The sequence below is a fragment of the Enoplosus armatus genome, chromosome 3 (genome assembly GCF_043641665.1).
Source record: "Enoplosus armatus isolate fEnoArm2 chromosome 3, fEnoArm2.hap1, whole genome shotgun sequence".
Lineage (NCBI taxonomy): Eukaryota > Metazoa > Chordata > Actinopteri > Centrarchiformes > Enoplosidae > Enoplosus > Enoplosus armatus.
In genome coordinates, this window is record NC_092182.1 from 11,164,324 (window position 1) to 11,178,438 (window position 14,115).

The window sequence follows — 14,115 nt, forward strand, 5'->3', positions numbered from 1 at the left end:
GGGATAATAAAATGACTGAACTGAACTGAGCTGTGAGAGTGAACCAGAACGATAAAGTTGCTGGATGTCAAACCGAAACAACAAGCTGAAAGATGCTAAAATGCTCCACAGAACTGAGGGGAACTGCAGAGTCAGGTCATAACTCTCTGTGGGTTCATCACTACAAGTAACCCCTTTCACATTAAACATATTAATCTTCCCAATTGTTAACATAAAAAAGTATTGATTAGTACATCTTTAACAAAGTAAATGTACATAACAGCAGGCAGGTCCCAGACTTCTGAATCTCTGCCCGCATAGCTATTTTTTTTCAGCAGTTCAAATTCAGTTTTTCTAAAAAGAAATGCAGAACATATCAAGGAGCATCAAAGAACTGGAATCTGGAAATATTAACAGCACAAATACAGACAATTGACAGCAGTGGATAAAATTTGAATGTTGGTAGTTAGACCTGTTCATATCTAACCTGAGTAGATGATGTTGCACTAATGGAGAGTCTGTGGGCAGAGGGATGTGGTATGTGAGGGGCTCTGAGCTCCTCAGCTCTCTATGTTGCTGTTATGACACCACGGGGAGCTTCATTGCAGATTGTTTTGACTGGTAGTTTCCAAGGCAGAGTTTAGTTCAGAGGAGAGGAATGGCCTGAGCTTTAATGATTCCACCAGTCAGAGTTCTGCAAATATAATCCCTGTGACTATGACTCTTTATTAGAAATAACTTCTAAACTAACATGAATTACCGTCTTTCCTACAATCCAAATTTTATGAAAAAAACTAATATCATCTGAGGTTTGAAACCAGAAAAGGGCTCCACCAATATACAAATTGGGGCTGTTTTCTTTTTTTTTTTTTTTTACATGAAACTAATGATCAATTTTGCATTTTTCCACTTCATTTAGATCCTCTTCGCTGAGCAAATCAGTGAGTCTGGAGTCAGTGATGGAAAAAATTATATAAGCTATCTATTAAGGACAATGAGCACCTCAGTGCCTTGCGGTTAACGCAACAAAAGCAGCTTCTGTCAGTGGTTCATACCTCTGTGATGTGCCAGGTCACGTGTGGTATGAACCACATGCTCACGTGTGCCATCTGGCTGTACGGTGCCTCCTCCTGCCAACTGGCTATTCCTGAAAACCTACATCTGTGTCTTCTCAGTTGGTTCGGAGACACTAGTGAGTGTTAATACAGATTATGTACCATATTTCAAATGTGTTTTCATTTAAAATACCGGTATTGTTACTGCCAATAAATCTGTGCTTCATATTTGATCATAGTGCTTCATGGCTCTGAAGATGAGGAATGCAGCAGAGGTCTGGTTTAAGTGTGCGAGGATGACGATTTACAGGACTAACAGAGTGCAGTAAGGAGAGGAGAAAATAGAGATTGTGGTGAAAAGTACATATCACACTAAATGAGGGCATACAGGTGATAGTCACAAGACAAGTTTCAGAGCAGCTGAGGATGAGCATCAACGTACTGAAAGGTTCTTCTGTACTGCCGACCTCCATAAAGGTCTGAGAAGTTAAAATGATAAAAAGAATTGTTCAAGTTAACCGTCTCTTGGCTCCATATTCAAAGGACAGATATGAGAGTGGTATCGATCTTCTCATCTCAGCAAAAAAGCAAAGTATATTTCCCAAAATGTCGAGCTATTCTTTTAAGATAGAGTGATGAAACAGATGGGCTGCTTGTATCGTGTTTACAGCCTCTCAGCAGCAACATGGAACCAGTGAACTTTCCATAATGACTTCATACCAGCAGACTGCCGGCTGCTCGTCACTGGAACAAGCGCATGCAGACTTTTATGGTTGAAACTCGTCCCTCAAAGGAACTCTGTGTGAGTGACTCCTGCCTCTGGTAAACGTGGGTCCAGACATAGCACACGTCTGATCAGACCATCAAACACACTCAGTATTTAAAAGACATGGTGTCACCTGGAAAACATGGTTCTAGTAATGGTACATTGAACACGCACAGACACACACACACAGACATGCAAACAATAAGTACTTTGTGTAGTTATTGGTAAGTAGTTGTACTTGCACTTAAGTTTTGTGTACTTACGTGTCTTTAACCACAGGAAAGGTCCATTTTAGGAGACAAATCTTTTCATTCTTAAAAGCTGATTCATAAACATTTAATTATTTTATTTAACTCCCAGATTGATAAGTTGATGATCAGTTCATAAAAGGATGTTCTAGTGTTTCCCATCCTAGAGTTTAGGACCAACAAAGAGGTCGCAGGACGATTAACAGGAATCATCTTACGACCTGAATCAAAAACATGTTCTGCAACAAGAAATTATGTTTGCTTTTGTGGACTTGTTTATGATCATTGATATGTTCTTGTGAAATATTGGATAGTTTTAGGCCTCTAAAAATTATTGAAAATAAACAATCTGAGTGTAGAAAACCACTCATTTCTTAAACCTACTGTATAATAAGTGGTCACAAGTAGGCAATACCACTGTTTTAGGAAACAATCAGGACACCTGAAAGGAAACTTAAGTTTGGCCTTAAGCATTAAAAATGTGTTTTCTATTACCCAGAAAGTGACAGTGACCAACTAAAATGAATAAAAACCATCATATTTCTGGTCTCTCTTGTTTACACTTTATTTTACTCTGTAAACAAACAAAAGAAATGATATTATATGAACCTGCTTTGAATTCACTGAGGAACTGAACATTCCCACACATTTTCCTGTAATTACACATCTTATAATACTGACTTTGCATGCTGTAATTATGAGAAAACATTCTCAGAGTTATATGATCTTTATCTTGTAATGATGGGGAAATGGTATTATTAGTATGTCAGCACTGTGCAGACATTTTATAATTCACAGTTGCTCAAGCAGGTACAATACATGCGACCCTAAGTAATTGTAATTAGATGCTGAGTAAATGAGGAGATATGGAAGTCATAATTATGAGATATGAAAATCATAATGATATCGGTTCAGTTGCTGTCTGTTTATCTTTTAAGGTTTCAACTCAAACTCACACACAAGTCAGCACGGAATGCTGTGGGTGACAGAATTAGGTAAAAAGTGAATGGGATTCTGTTTGCAGGACTGAGAGCTCCTCAGTCGGTTTGGACGCTTCCTCCGACAGAAACTGGGAGATGACATCATGACAAAACACAGGCTCGAACAACAGAGTGCAGAGATGTTACGCACAAATGGAAGTCAACCAAGGTGCAAATCCTTTAATGCACCATTAAAGGCCAAATGTCGAGGTAACAAAAGACAGTGAACACTGAAGTCTCCACAAACTCTGCTGCTCTTACAAGGTCCCCTGTGCCTGCGGCATTTGTTCCTTCCATTATCTGTATTTATATTGAACTATACATAATGGCTCCTTTTCACACTGTACATATTAGATACAGGCTTGTTTATACTGTACGTAATCTAGCTACATACTGTATAGAGATGTGTACATAGATGTTACTGTGATATGTGCAATTGCACATTACATCCCTTCTTACATATATCTATACTACCCTGTTGGTTTATTGTCCATTCATTCATTTTTTATGTATATCTATATGTACTTTGCTACTGTTTGTACAGTCTAAATTGCATTCCACTGGTACTTAGTGTATGGAAATAAAGTTGCATCTAATATAATCTATTCTAAGTTGGGGAGATTTAGAATAAAAAGATGTTTCAGGACTTGTAAGTGTTATTTATTTAAAAAAAAAAGAGCCGAACAAAACAAAACAACAAAAAATATAAAATCTTGTTTCATCAGTGAAGTTTAATGATTTATTTTTCTGTTGCTTGTGCAAACCAGATTTCACCTTAATGATCACAGAAATCAGCTTTCAAATCAAAGTTTAATGCAACAATATTTTGCAAAAAGAGGTTCAGAGAAGTGGAAGATTTTCAATTATTGGATCAAAACATTTCCCATGTGCTCTGTGTGACGACTGGTGTGGCTGTTCAACACCGTCCAGCTAACTGAGTCACATTCTCTCATGGGAAAGATACTGAATTTTGCCATTCATACATGTTTCCCTTTGGCTTAAGACAGCTCAGTCTAACCAGAGCACATTGTTGTGTACAGTCAGAAATGAGAGGGTTTGTCACAGTTCCTATTTGGTAATAACACACAGATGTACAACCCTGCTGAGGCAGAACTTGGAAAAGATGGAATGAGAGAAACCCATAGGAATGCACTGGTGGTATGAGAAATGTTTTGATCAGTACTTTTGGCAATATGATAAAATAACACTGGTTTAGTGTACAAGTTCAAGCTTTGGCATCTTTTGAAGGTCAGTTTTCCCTTCAGTGCCTGGAAGTGTATCTACATATTGAAGACATAATGAATTAGAGTCTTCCTCTCTGGTTTCGAGCTTTAAGGCAGAGTTGTTTGACATGACAAATGACGAGTTGGCTAACAAAACAAAAATCTTAAGTTGAGTCACGTTCTTCTTTGTATCACTAGATGAGCAATCGTATTTTTTGATGCATGTTCAGAAGGTGGAGTCAGATGTAAATACTTTGAAGCACTCGCAGACAGAAGACCCAATCAGGGGGCAGTTGTTGGTAGGACATCTTGTTTCCGTCCAGTCGTAGTATCTTCATCCTGGAGTAGGACAGAGGCCCCACCTCTCTGCAGAAACTAGTCACGTTGAAGCCTGTGGTGAACAGACCGAAAACAAACAGGATTAAACATATACAGACTATATTTTTATCATTATTCACCAGAGTGACAGCCATGTGCTTATGGCTTTTGTCAAAACACTGTAGATACTAAAGCAGTCCAGAGCCCTTTGATTCCACATCATGTACCATGTGTTCATCATATGTAAATTATTAAGATGAATCACATTGTGTCTTATCAAAGAGGCTCTGTGCAGTCTGCAAATGTCCCTCTTCTTCTCGTTTCTGGAGTCTGCATTTCCCATTAGATGTTTTGCAGGTGCTGTGGTGAAAACGGAGGCCGAGGTAACCACAACACCATTTTTGCTTTCTCACTTCATTTCAGTAGTAGAGCCTCCCGAGGGCCAGACTGTAGGCTTTGGCACACAGGAACCGCAGTAGCTGTCAGGCTGCTAGCTAGACGATGAGGTGTGTGTTATTGTGGAAGTGTTTTGCCGTCTGTCTGTCTGCTGCATCACCGATCGAGAAACAAGAACACACTGTCACTTTGCCAAAGCCCGTGAGCCAAAACTGCACACCAGGTCGCTGCTGCCAGAGGGTCATGGGAGTCAAAATGTGGCTCCTGGCTACAAGCCTGCTGCATTGTGATACAAATTGTATCCGTAAAAAAAAAAAAGCGAGTGATGGGGAGCAGACAGAGAGAGAGAGGAAAGAGGAGACCATGAAGAGGGGAACAGCATGTGCTTCTGGCTCATCTGGCACTCTTACCTCTGAATCCATCACAGATGTTTTCATACCACTCTCCTCCTCTCTTCTTCGCTAGTCTACTTTCCCTTCATCCAACCACCCAATATTCCCCCTCCACTCTTCTCCTCCACCCTCCTCTCACTTCTCCTCTTTCCATGTCTCCCCTCCCTTTACTCTCTCTCTCTTTCTTCCACATCTCGCCTGCTAGCTGCCCAACCCCAGCCCCTCCCGTGTCCGTGCAGGCCAGCTGTGTTCAAGGAGGCTGGGGCTGTGCGGGATTCTTTACACTTCCTGTCACATTTTCCACATTTCTTCTTCTCCCTCACAGGAGAGATTGGGTGTCAGACCTCCCCAGGTGGTCGGCCTCATAACTACACTAATATTGTTCTTTGCTGTCACAAGAAGTGAGTCCATTGTTGAATTGTAAAATGTATGAATGTGTGCACATGTGTGATAAATTAGCATTTCACAGACATGAAGTCAGTGACACCGCCACATTTACAGTGTGAAAGGTGACTGCATTTCGTGTCCGTGTGCATGTGCATGTTTTCTTTGTGTGTGTACGCATCTCACTTTGTATTTCATTGGCCTCCAGGTAGAAGTACTGCAGGGTGGTGGGGACTGTGGGAATGGTTGTAAGTTTGTTATAAGACAGGTCCAGTTCCACCAAGCTGGAGAAGTTGAAGACATGCGGGTGGACGCCGCGGCTCTGCAGACCACAGTGACTTAGACGAAGGTACTTAAGGTTGAGAAATCCCACAAAACTGTCTTCATCCAGCCCAGAGAGACTGTTATTGGACAGGTAGAGCTGCTGGACGGATGGGGGTAAATGTCTGGGGACGGACGAGAACATATTCCCACTGAGGTGTAGCAGGTTCAGACTCACCAGACCTGCAAGATGACACACACATAGACACACACATGCAAAAATGAATACCGACAAATTTATGTGACAGACAGAATGAGCGTAAACATTGTGTTAAATGCGAGTAATATTCAGTGTTTATGAGTGCAGTCAGACTGTTCAGAGCTGTCTCAGGGTGTGAGATGTCGGTCTAATAAATGCAACAAAAAGTCATCAGAAAAACGAATTGACCTTTGTCACATGGCAGGTATTTCTCAACACTTATATTAAGTACCAAACAGGTATGATGTTAGTTACAGCAGCAACCACTGACACATTACAATGCAATGATCTGAGGTTGGAAAGCCAGTTGTATCTATGAGTTCATCACTATTTTCATTTAAGTATTAAGTACTGACTATTGTCCCTACAGCAGACTGAGCGGCTGTTAAGCTTTGTCTGGAAGAAAAGTTATTATTGACAGGTGTTTAAATATTGTTTAATTTGCTTAATTTTCATTTGTAGAACTGCTTTCAATTTGGAAGAATCAAATTAAATTATGGACACAATGTGAGACTTTATGATGCATTACATATTTGCTGAAAGACATGAAATCACATCACTATTGAATTAAAGTACCCCTTGACTCAAACCACCTGATAGCTACCAATATAAAATGGAAACAACAACAAAAGGAAAAGGAAAAGGAAAAACGTGTAAAAATCCCACCATTCAAGGTAATGGAAATCTTTTTTTTAATGTCTGCAATGTTTTTGTGCTGCAAAGTTGTGCTGTACTCTGTAACTTTCCATCCCAAAGTAGATTCTGCATGTGTAAAGAAAGGAAGTGACACATTACACTACCTTTGAGGTCTCCCTCTGTGATGGTTTGCAGTTTGTTTCCCTGCAGCAGCAGCAGTGTCAGGTTGTGCAGGTTCTGGAAAGCTCCAGGGCCGATGCTGCTGATTTGGTTGTGGGCCAGTCGCAGCTGCTTGAGTCCAGCTGGTAGAGCGCTGGGGACTGAAGTCAGGCGGTTGTGGTTGGCAAAAAGGTAGCAAAGCTGGGTCTGGTTCTGCAGGGCAGCCTGGTCCAGTGTGTCGGTCTGCAGCTGGTTGTGGTCCAGGATGAGCCAGCGTAGACCAGTAATGTTGGTCAGAAAAGAGGAGGACAGGGACGAGATGTTGTTGCCCTGGGAACAAAACAAAAGAAAGAAAAAATGCCTGATGGATTTTGACTTTTAACACTTTACAGTTAAAATAAAACATATACAGTATAGTGCAGTGGAGCTAGTGTGGGAAGTGTACAATGTGAACAGGAGATGAAAAACCACTGCGGGGTAGCAGACCATTGTAAAGACAACACATACTCAGTGCCCGTGTCAGTGTTTTTTCCTACCTGTAGAAACAGGTAGTGAGTTCTGTCCGGCAGGCGGTCAGGGATGTCTGCCAGGCCTCTGTGGTCACAGTAGAGCGCCGTGGGCCACTGGATGGGGCAGTCGCACTGTTGAGGGCACGCCTGAGGGTTGTTGGCTCGGAACCAGGCCGGGTCCATCCGTCCCTGCAGGCTCAGCACGCTGGGCTCACCTAGCAGGCGATTAATCCACAGAGGCACACCTCCATAGTCCATGTCAGCTATGACAGTGGCTGAGGCAGAGTCAAAAACACAGCACAGCACCAACACGGCACAGCACAGGAGAGCCATGGAGGCAGCCGGGGAGATATGTAATCCTGCAAATAAACATGAAGACAAAGGTGTTTTTACAATTTTACACGTCAAAGTCAATACACAAGTCATGATGAACATTATGACATTTGAAAGTTGTCTTCTGTATCTCTGTAAGAGTTGGGTCTTGTCTGAGAAGAATGACTTAAGTGATATCACATTGGTGTTTTGGCGTGGGTATGAGAACTGCAGATTTTTAACAGAAAGCTGAGTCTGATGTGAGCATTTACCGACCAGGCAGGGAGAGTCTAACGAAACATGCTACCAAGCTGCATTATGGGAAATAGAAGATCCAGGGTTTTTGCTGGTTGACCCATACTACCAGTTCAAAGATTTCACTTATCCAGTGAAATATCTTGAAATCTACCAGATGGATTGCCATGAAATTTTGTGCGGTTCATGTTCATATCCCCCTAAAGATGAATTGTAATGACTTTTGTGACCTCTCAATTTTTTTCACCAGCACCATAATTAGGTCAAAGTGTCAATTTGTTCAATACTTTGGTTTATGACCAAATATTTGCAAAACCAATAACATTCCCTTTGTGTTTAATGCGAATTAGCAAATTATTAATTAATTAGTTATCAAGCAACACTAAGATAGTGAACAACATTACCTGCTAAACAAAAGCAGCATGTTAACATTATCTCGCTAGCCCTCACAGCCTGTTGACTCTTGATCTTGTTTAAACTGTCTCTCGCAAGTCCCCCAATTTAATGGAGGCGTAATACTACAGTATAGTAGTATACCTTTGGACTTAACTGTTTTCCCTCTGAAGCTTTGAAAATCAAGATTGAAATTATTTCAGTGTGAGGTCAAACAAGTTCACCCTTGTTATGGCAGCCTCTCTCTATGTCATGTATTAATAAATTAAAATTCAAAGAGTGCATGCACTGTTTGAAATGCGGCACCAGTTGAGATGGTTGCTTCTGCATACACAAATCTGTGCATTCAAACTTCTGAGTATGAGAGGGAAGAATAATGTTTTTTTTTCCTGCATGAACAGCTGTAGGTGGTTACGGTAATTCCCACAAAGCTGGTATGCAGAAAAGCATACACACACGAACACACACACACACACACACACACACACACACACACACACAGACTTTCAGTTACTGTATGACATAGCAGTTTGTAAGAAAGGATTGCATCATCCGGAAGTTTGACTTGATCAGCATGTTTGCAGTGTTGCCTTCCTCAATTGCAGTACACAGTCTTACAGTACAGCACATGTGTGACGCACACAAAATACACATGCTCAAGAGATTGCCAAGAGATGCAGTCATGCCTCATCAAGTCAACTGTAATTAAACATTTCCAGTTTTACCTGCCTCGCAGTGAGAGGAAAAGGAAGCAGAAGAGAAACCAACAACGACAGACTGACACTTACCTGTTTGATGAGGAGCTACAGAACGGAGACCAAATGAATCCCTCGGGAGCTGTGTGGAACGGTGTGTGTGTGTGTTAATGCGTTCTCATGTGTGTGTGTGTTTTCAAGCTACCAGCAATGTTTACCCACTGTCTGCTACATTCCTCTTCTTCAAATGCTGCCCACATCCCAGACCCCAAACCTCCTCCATAATACTCCCTCACTCACTTCTTCCTTCTCCCTTGCCTCAGCCCCTGGTGACGGTTGAACCCACAACATTTGGTGGAAACATGTTTGCTTGTACCATGGAGATACACAAAAATACACAAAAAGACTGACAAGAACTAATAAAGAAAGGGAGCGAAGAGGAGAGAAACCAAATGAGGGCAGCTGATCAGTTTGGATTCTGATGGTGTAGAGCTTTCAGTGAATATGAGAACATTTTGATCAGCATTCAAGATTGAGCATGTGTGTGTGTGTGTGTGTGTGTGTGTGTGTGTGTGTGTGTGTGTGTGTGTGTGTGTGTGTGTGTGGATACATGTGTGTGGGATTGGGTCTACAGTATGTGTTCTGCCTGGAGGCATTCAAGCCACAAAGTACCTGGGGAGCCAAAGAGACCATTCTGTGTGTATAAGTGTGTATCTTTGTGTGCATGTGCATCTGTGTCCATCTGCATATGTTTGACTGTGTGTGTGTGTGTGTGTGTGTGTTGAAGGAAAGAACTCCTTGCAAGCATTTGAGCAGAGGAGAGAAAAACGATTCCAGACACCCCACCCCCCACCCAAATATGAGGGGAGTGCTGTGAAAAAAAGAGGCAAGGTGAAGAACAAGGGGGAAAAGTGGGGACAGCATTTTCTGATCAGAGCGTGGAGAGAGCGCCCTCTAGGATCAACTCATGGAATGACACCCACAGAGGAGTTCCTCCAAATATTTTAACCATAAAACATGAAAAGAACATGTTTTTTTTCTGTAAATGCCACTTCTACTCTTTTTGTGTGTGTGGTACAAATAAAAATAAATGCAGCAGTTTTAGTGATATACAAAAGAATATGTGTGTGCAGTTCAGGCACATTTGACACCAACTACAAGTTGACCAGCCTCCAGAAAAGAGATCTGTGATGGTTCAGACACAAATTCTCCAACTGATAGATGCAACACCTGAAAACAAGAATAGGGCGCTTTCAGCTGCTTTGAGCCAGTTGCTAATGTGAGCATGTTAGCATACACAAGTACAATGCTAACATGCTGATGCTGAGTACGTATAATGTTTAACATGTTCACCATCTTAGTTTAGCTTGTTACAATGCCAACATTTGCCAATTAGCACTAAAAAGTACAGCTGAGGTGGAGGCGAAAGTCACGTTATTTAGTTTTGCACGTACTTCGTTCATAAACCAAAGTATTGGAGAAATTAGAACTTTGATCCCTGCTGTTCCTTATAAGTTGGATTCCTTGTCAAACAGTCATGTTTTTGTAACTGATTTCTAACTGGTTGAGTAAGTGTTTCTGGAAACATGAAGGAGAGCTGGTACACAGTGTGTCAACAAGCAGCCTGTTGGCAGCCTCTCACCATCTTACACACTGTGTGCTCTGCTCTGTCTCCGTCTGGTGTACTCATAAACAGGAGAAGGAAATGGAAGAGGCCTCCTTCCATCCTCTGCTGGCTCTGATGGCTCTGCTGCAGAATAACAGCTTTCACTGAAACATTACGACAACTGTGATTATAAAAACTTGCTTTTCATTTGCTTTCACATTAAAATGTGTGCTGGGACAGACAACTCTGCACAGGTTAAGTGGCTATAGAAATTTAGTGGTTGAGTAGATACATAAGGAAATTCTCATATAACTGATGTTCTGCCTAACCAAGTAGTTTTGGTGCCTAAAACTAACCAAACTGCAGCTGTTTCACAATGTTAACCCCGTGTTAGAAAGGCTTTCTAAAAAAAAACATTGGGTTAAAATAAAGTCAGAATTTAGCTTCACACGAGACACAAACAACAGTCCCCTGGTTGAAGGTCCTGTGTTTGACCTATTCATCTACCCTAACCTGCCCCCTGCATGGATATTGTCACTTTTTATACTACGTCACCTGACCTCCTAAAGCCTTTCTGCCAGAAAGGCCTGATGGCAAACTTCTCCGATAAGCAGGGGGGAGACTCCTTCAGTTGCCCACAAGCAACAATTGTCTAACAGTTGGACCAGTTTCTGCAGGGGGATTGTGGTCAAAGTCAGGCACAAACAGCAGCCCTGGAACTGGTAGAGTCTTGCTCAAAGAAGAACCCACATCTATTCTGGTGAGGTTCAGGCTCACAGGCAGACATCAAAGAAAGAATGGGAAAGCTGCTCACTCATAACTCAGATGCAGTCATTTATTTCATCTTGTAAAGATCATCGTTGCGGCAAACTGCTTTCTTCAGGATAAAATCATCTGACAGACATTTATACCAACAAGGGCAGGTGTGCTCAAAAGAGCTCGGAGGGCAATCAACGTGAAAGACATAGAAATAGATGCAGGGGGGATGAGGGGCTTGGTTTACAAGTTTTGACTTTATCGGTACTGATAAAAAGAGGACCCAATCCAAGCTGATTATGTGGTCTTAACTCACGTCTGTGCAATAATGAAATAAAATGAAGGGAAGTCGGTATCATTATGAAATCTTTGAAAATACAAAAGGAGCAACAGATGTTCTGCTGTAACTTTCAGAGAAAAAGTAATACATCGCGGTACAGCGATCGGATGATGTAATTATTAATTGTCAATGGTTTCTTGTTAATGAGTCATCATCTTTTCACAGTAATTACGTTTCCCAAAGCAGAAGTTGCCCTCAAATGGTTTCCTGTTTGAAAGCTGGCAAGTACAGCAGATCCTCAAACAGTTTGTCAGATATAGTAAGGGCACGCCCGACGCCGATCCCTGAAAACCACAAGGCCTCTTCAAATACTCTGTTGTTACTACAGATAATGTTTCAGTAACTGTAACTTTCACCCCAAACTTTTTACCTGTTAAAGGTTCCCTATGGAGTTTTTGACCTCTAGTAGCACTATAGAGCTGTTTTTCTATGAGTGTGTCCCCTTTTTGTTTGTCTCGTGTACGCAGGTGACGTCATTGATCTAGAGGTGGAAACACGCCAAGATGTGCTGCAATGTGCCAACAAAGGGTCTCACGTAAGGTCCATTTAGTAGCTGTTCTGGAGCTTTCTTTCATATCACATGTTCCACATCATCAGATGGAGTTTGCCCAGACAAATTTTCACTTTTTCTGAGCAACATGCAATTACTATTTTTGACCACTTAGGCAGCGGAAAACTGTAAACACAACGCTGACATTTCATCACCTTTTAAATCGATATGAAAAACATGGTAGCATACAGATGCATATTTACAATCCAGCAGATTCGGATCAACATTATAATTTAGAGTCGTGTTTCTGTCCACCTGATGAATGTAAATCCAATAGTTACTCTGCTTTTAGCCCTGGCTTGGTCTCCATCAACTCCTGAGGGAAATATCTGACTCTTTATCGAAATATTCCACAATGTTCACCAGCAAGTCATTAACTTTATTTGTCTGCTGTTTGGGGCTGAGCAGGTAGTGTACAAGCTGAAAACAGCTTCCTGCTGTGGCCAAAAACAACACTGATAAGAGCGATTAGACTGAACCTAAACAGTAGAGTTGCAGTCTGTTAAACCAAAACAATGAGCTGAAAACGCTCTGTAGAGCTGAGAAGAACTGCAGAGTCAGGTGATAATTATCCATTGGTAATAATGTGTGTGATTTTGTTTTGTTTGTTTTATTTTTTGTTTTCCTGAACAGCTACTGAATGGAGCCTGAATTAACTTAAGTCTTAAGTCTGTTTCCTCTTCCACCTCTTGTTCCACCTCTTGTCATAATTACACTCACCGTCTGCTGCCTCTATGTGTCCCTCGACAGTTCACAGTCACTGACACAGGAGGGCACTATTTTCCCTGTAATCAACAGCACACACAAGCTTGGTGCAGGTTGGGATAAACTTAGGTAAAGGTGTTTATTGTACAATTACAAGCAATTCATTAATACCAATACATGTTATATATCCATTTAAGAGATGGGACGTATTCAAGTAAAGAAAAATAACCACTGTACAGACTGAATCAGGGGAAATATGTGGCCAAACTCTCATTATTACTGTTTCCTAAACTTAATGTTTTTTTATGGTGACTGTCATTTTCACACTGACTGAGTTTCACTACTGCGACACAACAGATGGTCCCGGCTATGGTGTTGAACAGGAGGTGGTGCAGATACGTGGATCTTAGACCACTCAGCCACCAGGACACCCTTCAGTGTCTTTCCAAGATCTCTTTTTTTAGTGTTGCACAGCAGGATGTCACCAGAGTTTAGATTAGACCAACAATTAAAATACCAACACATATATATATAAAAATCTGCTTCTTTTGTCTGTGTGAGAAAGAGATGAGAAGCTTGACGTGGTGTAATCATGAACATCTGTGCATGATTTATGCCTGTGTGTGTGTGTGTGTGTGTGTGTGTGTGTGTGTGTGTGTGTGTGTGTGTGCATGGACATCTGCTTTCTATCGCATGGTTAATGCTGCCCCCTGTGCCCCGGGGTGCCGTGGTTCAAGTTACCTTAAGGAGACACATTGTCCAGGGACTATACAGACTGAATCTCTATAATTTCTATAATGAATTTGTTTAATTCATGTTTATTATCATGAGTGCATCTTCTTTATCAATGTGTGTTATTCATGTAATGTTATGAAATTAAACTGTATTTTCTTTGGCATACAATAAGTGAGAAGGATTGCTGTCAAGGATATTTCTAA

The 14,115-nt window shown here is 41.3% G+C and overlaps 1 protein-coding gene across 1 annotated transcript; it reads right to left on the bottom strand.

The window, feature by feature from the left end:
- Nucleotides 1-4,490: 4,490 nt before the first annotated feature.
- Nucleotides 4,491-9,503, bottom strand: LOC139283446 (lumican). Its single transcript, XM_070903454.1, has 5 exons — nucleotides 9,443-9,503; nucleotides 7,593-7,924; nucleotides 7,062-7,386; nucleotides 5,928-6,245; nucleotides 4,491-4,642 (listed from the first exon to the last, which is right to left on the bottom strand). Exons 1-5 carry the CDS (start codon nucleotides 9,501-9,503, stop codon nucleotides 4,491-4,493), a joined length of 1,188 nt encoding a protein of 395 aa, XP_070759555.1.
- Nucleotides 9,504-14,115: the final 4,612 nt, after the last annotated feature.